Source organism: Semicossyphus pulcher, unplaced genomic scaffold, assembly GCF_022749685.1.
Source record: "Semicossyphus pulcher isolate SPU_LCO1_2020_fin unplaced genomic scaffold, fSemPul1.0.p SCAF_10, whole genome shotgun sequence".
In the NCBI taxonomy this organism is placed as follows: domain Eukaryota; kingdom Metazoa; phylum Chordata; class Actinopteri; order Labriformes; family Labridae; genus Semicossyphus; species Semicossyphus pulcher.
Genome location: NW_027211604.1, coordinates 10,292,110 through 10,298,862, shown reverse-complemented (window position 1 = coordinate 10,298,862; position 6,753 = coordinate 10,292,110). Strand labels below are relative to the sequence as shown.

Here is a 6,753-nt window from a genome sequence, read left to right as displayed (position 1 = left end):
TATTTGCTCTAGTCTTGCTGCACATTTTTAAAGTAGCGCCAAAGACTTGAAGCTGGAGGGAAGATACTCGATTGGTCTTCTATTTCCGCCTCTCTCTATCCGACCCACTCACAACAAGGAGAAAAATCGACAGCCAATCGCCTTTGTTTCTCCTGTAGGGCCCATCATGATTGGTGTGACACTCCAACATTTACACCAATAGCCACTGACTTCCTGTGCCCGTTGACCTCTCAAAGCCAATCATATTTAGCTATTTCCATTCTAACTGCCAATCGCGTCTTAGGGGAGGGACAAAGCTCAGGGTTTATATCCAGGTCGTGAAGCCGTTTCCTCCACATCCCTTACAATCTCTCAATTGCTGCATTCTGCTTTGACAGATAAACTTTACAACCAACAATGACTGGAAGAGGCAAAACCGGAGCAAAGGCCCGCGCCAAGGCCAAGACCCGTAGCTCCCGCGCCGGACTGCAGTTCCCCGTGGGCCGTGTCCACCGTCTGCTCCGCAAGGGTAACTACGCTGAGAGGGTCGGCGCAGGAGCCCCCGTGTACCTGGCTGCAGTGCTCGAGTACCTCACCGCTGAGATCCTGGAGTTGGCTGGTAACGCCGCCAGGGACAACAAGAAGACCCGTATCATCCCCCGTCATCTCCAGCTGGCTGTTCGTAACGACGAGGAGCTGAACAAACTGCTCGGCGGTGTGACCATCGCCCAGGGCGGTGTCCTGCCCAACATCCAGGCAGTCCTGCTGCCCAAGAAGACCGGCCAGTCTGCACCAAGCTCCGGCAAGGCGGGAAAGAAGGCCTCCTCTCAATCCCAGGAGTATTAGCTTGTTGGCTAATAACTTTTACCCCAAAGGCCCTTCTAAGGGCCACCCACTCTTCATTGAAAGAGCAACTGTCCTTTGTTGTGGCTGTGTTTCACTTTTCGCAGTATTTTATTTAATAAATGCGCCTGTTTTGTAAAGTGGTCATCACTATTCCTTGTTCTGAAGCTAACGCTACTTATTTTGTGCAATACTTAAGCATGAGTAGCATGCTAGTTACAGTCTTTTAGATAACATTTTAGCTCTCACACAAACCTCGATAAGAGATATAGGCATACTGAGTTGATGTGGCCAGCTGGTTAACAGGATTGCTTTACCTTTTATTAGAGTAGTAAATTAGTTTTCTACCATAAGGCCAGTCCAGGTCTTGGGAAAGAAAAAATAAAAACATGGCCCCCACTGACCAACAATATCGACTTACCCGACTTGCAGGATGCTTGTCATGTTGTCAAGCATGGCTAAAGTTGTGCAGCTTTTGTGCTAGTCAGGATTTACGTTGCTTTATTTTTATTGAAAGGAAACCTGAACACATTCTACTTTACATGTTTAGCGCATTGCAGCTCTAATCTTATTTGGCTAAAAGCTCGGCTGCACTCACCGCAATACAGCATCTTTTCACTCAGTCTAATTCAGTCTGCTCCCAATTTATAAAGTGTGCCTAGCTTAGGTCTATGCAGACCAGTTCAACAACCTCTTCCTCCTAATTGTCGAGAGGGATTGATGTGTGGTCATTGTCAAGGCTGTTAATGTAATTATGAGAATCACTGCAAACTACAGCCTCCATAGTGAACATTAAGCTGCATCAACACTTCCCTCAAATGGCTTTGAAGAGCCTTCATGAAGGTAGCATTCAAAGCAGCACTTAAATTAAACTGCTGAAGTTATGAGCATAAATAAAAAACTGTGAACTGGGTGTATGTTGATGTAGTAACCCACTTTTGCAGTAAGAATTCAGGCAGGTCTTTCTGTCATTGTTTGTGTTAAACATCTGTTTCAGGTCAAAGTGCCCTGAACAGTGTTTGTGCATGTTTGTGGTTTAAAAAAAACAGTAACGGTTCTTCTGTGTGGAGCTGCAGGTGTTTCCTTATGTGAAAAAAAAACGTGGCACCTTATGCACATACATGTGGCTCTGCTGCAGGAAGACCCATTCTGAGTTTATTGATCTTATGTAATCCTCAGTAATGCTCTCTTATTATAAATTCCATAATCATGGGCTGGATGTTATACTGGAAATCATTAACTCACACAAACCTGTTGTCACATGAGACAGAGGCCATCTGCCTATAGCTGCATTTGGATAAAGAGTCATTTTAGTAGTTTATTAAGCTTGAGACAAATTCCCACTTCTGGTTTCATGGTGTACTATGTGAGTAATGATTTAGAGATTTAAACTGTTCAGTGTTTTGTCCAGTCTGACACCAGCAACTGGTCAAATCAAATCTATACTCCAAGAAATGATCTATCCACCAACAACAGCCGCAATATCACACGACAGGGAGTGTCATAGGTAATCCCAGCCGTGCCGGTGTTCAGTACAACTGCACTCCCTCTTATGTGATATTGCTTTCATACACTGTACAACAGTTCTTCATGTAGAAGTTAAAACAATCCACAACAACAGATTATTATTTGTTTTTAATCATTTGGCTCCTCTAACAACTTTTGCAAATTGACTGAAACGTGAGCGTTGCCAAGGCACTAACATTAACATTTTCTGCAACCTTGCTTATGTGTATATAGTCTTCATGTTACCGCAGACCAGCTGCCTTGCATCATTTACATTTATCTGTATGTTCCCATCTATCATGATACCAGTGGAATTTAAGGTATCAGATTAATTCTTGACAAAGACCCTCTGCTGTAAAGTTCTTTAACAGCATTCAGACGCAGATTGATTAACAGTTAAAGTCCCCGTGCTGTTATACTCTATATCATGCTCGTGGAATGCCTCTTGTCCAATCAGGTTACTTGTTCAGAGCGTACTGTTGTATATATTTCAATAATGTACATTAAAAAAAGTTATGGCCTCAGTCATTTTGCCAGAGAGCCACACAGTGGAGCGATCCATGAGCTGCAAATGCAGCTGATGCAGCCTGCTACATTAAAGCAGCGCATCAGCATTACTGAACTGGTCTTAGAAATATCTAGTCCTTATTTAAAGTTTACATGTGGCAGGACTTTACACCATATCAGACTGTTTACCACGTGTCAGCACACTCTTGTGAACAAGATGCTGAGGGTGCACTTCACTCATTTTGCCACTAGGGGTCAACTGTTTCATGCCTCAAAGTCTGGGACATCTGTGACATGTGTTGATGCCCATGTGTGTTTCCATTTAATAACAATCTAAGAAAGTTCAGCGCACATATTGTTCCAACAGACACTCAGCTTTCCACCATAAAACATAAAGATCTGATGACAATGCCTCCTTCAGGAAACAGTTTCCTAAAATCATCAGCAGTAACATGTAAAAGTAAAATATCTGTCTTCACAGTCTTTCAGTCCATTACAAATGTTAATTTAATGTCCTCTGTGGTGCAGATGACTTGTTTCCTGATTAAATCTGCAGCTAAAATCACCCATAACCTTTCCACAGGAGGAGCATGCAGATATTTCTGTCTGCTTTGACTGTTTTATGACTGGGAAAAGCAGCATGACGCACCGAGTTTGAACCGAGCCCAGGACAGGCTGAACCAATTACCCGGGCCTTGACAACGTGTCCAACACCAACAGCCGGGCTAAAAATTCCAGCCGGGGAGGAAAAACCTGAGCGTCCTTTGGCTGTGATGACTATAATTTCCTGATTTGCACTCTGTCAAAAGGCTTTAAATTGACCAGCGTTTCTCTTCTCAGCTGTTTGGGACAAAGCAAAGCTAAGAAAACACAGAGACATTCAGTGTTTCCTCAGTTTACCTCTGCTTTAATGTGGCTGTACAGTGTTTGTGTAGCATGAAGCAGGGATGTAAAGCCACAGGAATGGTTGATTAAAGAGAAAATATGTCTCTCAAAGTCCAAAAAAATACTTCAAACTAACTCTGGAATACTAAAGGGAAATATTTAAAGTTTTCACTGGTTATTATTTGTACAACTTGAAATCTAAACAGCAAATCTGCCCCCCAGAGCAATGTGGGGACACACAGTGGGTAGAGCCAAACGAATGGGAAAAAAGGAATGATGAGTGGGGAGAGAGAAAGGGCCGGAAAGAGGGGTGGACCCAGCAGAAAGATGCATGTGGATGCACTGAATGTTTGCGAAGGACTGACAGCATATTTCCATCCAGCAGGGGAGAGAGACAGAGCTGGGAGAGTTTTCTCAGGGAGAGTTGGGAAGATGCCTCGTCTCTTCTGTTTTTTTATCTTTGGACTGAATCGTTCAGCAGACGAGAAGATGTTTGGAGCCAGCTCTGGTAATGGGAAACAAAAATATTTGCTTTATACTCTGTGTGTGCGCATGTGTGTGTGTTGCAATGAGAGTTGGAGATAATGGGGCTATTGTTGCGCTCCACACTCATGCTTTTCAGCCTCATATGACCCACTTATTTCTCACTCACAATGAAATGTGTGTGACAGAGTTTTACACACTTTCATGACTATTTCAGTAACCATTTATTATTGTCTTTGCATGTGCCGATTATTTATAACTTGGATAAAAGAGAAGCAGGTGGAAACCATCTGAGAGATTAGGAGCTTTCTGTGAATGGATGTGTTATGTGTGTGTGTGGGATCAGGCTGCCTCGGGGGCTCGTGAATCAAGTTAGGCACTTTGGAGGAGTTAGAGACTGATGAGGAGTTTCCCAGACTGGAGTGTGAGCTGCACACGAGCCTGAGTGAGTACATTTTAAACTTTAAAGTGTCAGAAACCTTCAAATATGATGCATTTAGAAGACTTAATATCATATACTTCATGATTACAAGTTGTTTGCCTGTGTGTGCCTCTCCCTGATAAGTTACGAGAGACAAGCGGACAGATGTTGTGAAGGAGACAGCACATCTGTTTGATGGGAGACTCAGAGGAAAGATGTTGGGAGTATCAGCAGCTTCCTGTTGTTCTTTTTATTTGTTGGTTGTATCGTATCTGAGGAGCATTCATACATGATGTGAGCCGGTACTTTCTGTGCTGTGGGACGATTTGTTGCAGACGGGCTATGTGAGAATGTGGGTGTTATATGAAGCAGAGTGAATCAGACTGGCATATCATCCTTGTGTGCACATTGTTGCTGTGTAACAGGATATATTTAGATTCTTCTGAACATGTTGCAAAATGAGACATTTTGTTATACAAGAATGATGATAGTCTGTTACCACTGCTCCTTCTGCATCAGGGTCTGTTTTGTCCTGAGTTTAGTCTCGCATGCATCGCATGTTTCATTTACGTTCAGGTCCAGGTCAGGGCAAAGGTCATGCTTTGGTCCGTCACACTTTGTGGAAGAGGAAGGATTTGTGCACGACCTGAGAGGAAGTGCAGACTGGGTTCAGTGCCGCTTTAACTGAATTTACTCAAAGAGAGTTTCCTGCTCGAGCGTTTTCACACCTGATTGCATTTTCTCATTCCTTCACCTGCCTACGATCATGTCATGCATCCAGCTGCAGACGTCTGCTCCTCAGCTAGACAGCACAGAACAGAGTGTACTGCAGGGCACAGGGACTTTCCAATCTGAATCATAAATCAGACAAATTACTCAAGATCAGTAATAAATCCTCACTTCAGCTGGCCAATCTACCAGTAGTGATGAACTCTTATCGTCCTCCCACTGCGCTCATAACCCGTTTGAAGGCTGAGGAATCTCTACAGTCTGGTCAGGAAAAATAAAGTCACAGTACTGGCTAGAAAACAACATCAGATGGCAAACAGATATTGACATGATTGTCGGTCCAGCTGGATCATTTTGTGTCATTAAGCTATCAGTTTCTAACAGACCAGAATAATGTGGCCAAGGAAATAAATAAAGCACTCTTTTCATAACCTTAAATGACCCTAAATTGCCCGTAGGTATGAGTGTGAAAGGTTGTCTGTCTCTATGTGTCAGCCCTGTGATTGACTGACAACCAGTCCAGGGTGTACCCCGCCTCTCACCCAACGACAGCTGAGACTGGCTCCATTGCTTTTGTCTGCTGTATTACCCTATTTGATGTACCTACAGTGGCTAATCTACCTTTAAAAAGGATTAAATGGACTTTCAGTGGCTTTTCATCCCCTCAGCTGTATCCTCCACATCATCCCCGACTCCAAACATCCTCCTCCTCTGCAGACTTTGCCTTGAGTCCATCTGGTTACTTAGCTGCCTCTGTTTGTTTGTTTATATTCTCCTTGGTGAGTCCTCTCTCTCTTCACTTCCTCCGTCTCCTCTCTGGCCCACCGAGCATGGGAAAAGCCTTCAGAGATCAATAGTGGAGTCTTTCTCCCACTCTCTTCCACTCTCCCTCCATCTGTCTCTCTGCCAAACGGTTCCTGTGGGATGTCTGAGAAGATGGCTCACATGTGTTTGTTCATTTCCTGTGGAGCCCAGTATTTCTCTATCCTATCATTATTGATGTATTCAGCATAGTGTATGCTTTATTACACACAGTGCTTTGTCATGTTATCATGGATTGTTGTGTAAAAGAGTGGAAATACCCGCTCTTTAGTTGGTTACATCAGTGGCACAGAGCTCAGGGCAGGAAGTCAGAGGCTGCAGGGTCATTTCCAGGTCTTACTCCTACACCGTGTTTTTATTCCTCCCTGGATCAGTGTGAACACCTGCTTTACTAATACACACTGCAGCCTCCTCTGATCATCTGTGGTCTTTCAATGAAAGGAAATCCTGTAGGAGTGAGCTCTGACCCTCTCTTGATGCAGATTATTTTGAAGGGTGTCGTTAAAAAAAAGAGGACACACCTATAAGTCAGGAGCAAGTGCAGATGCCGGGTCCCCCTCCGCTACTGCGTGTCGGGG

General features: G+C 43.8%; 1 protein-coding gene across 1 annotated transcript; it reads left to right on the top strand.

Annotated features, from left to right (window-relative positions):
* Positions 1-308: 308 nt before the first annotated feature.
* Positions 309-971, top strand: h2ax (H2A.X variant histone). Its single transcript, XM_069672862.1, has one exon. It carries the CDS (start codon positions 397-399, stop codon positions 823-825), a length of 429 nt encoding a protein of 142 aa, XP_069528963.1. The 5' UTR covers positions 309-396; the 3' UTR covers positions 826-971.
* The last annotated feature ends 5,782 nt before the right edge of the window (positions 972-6,753 follow it).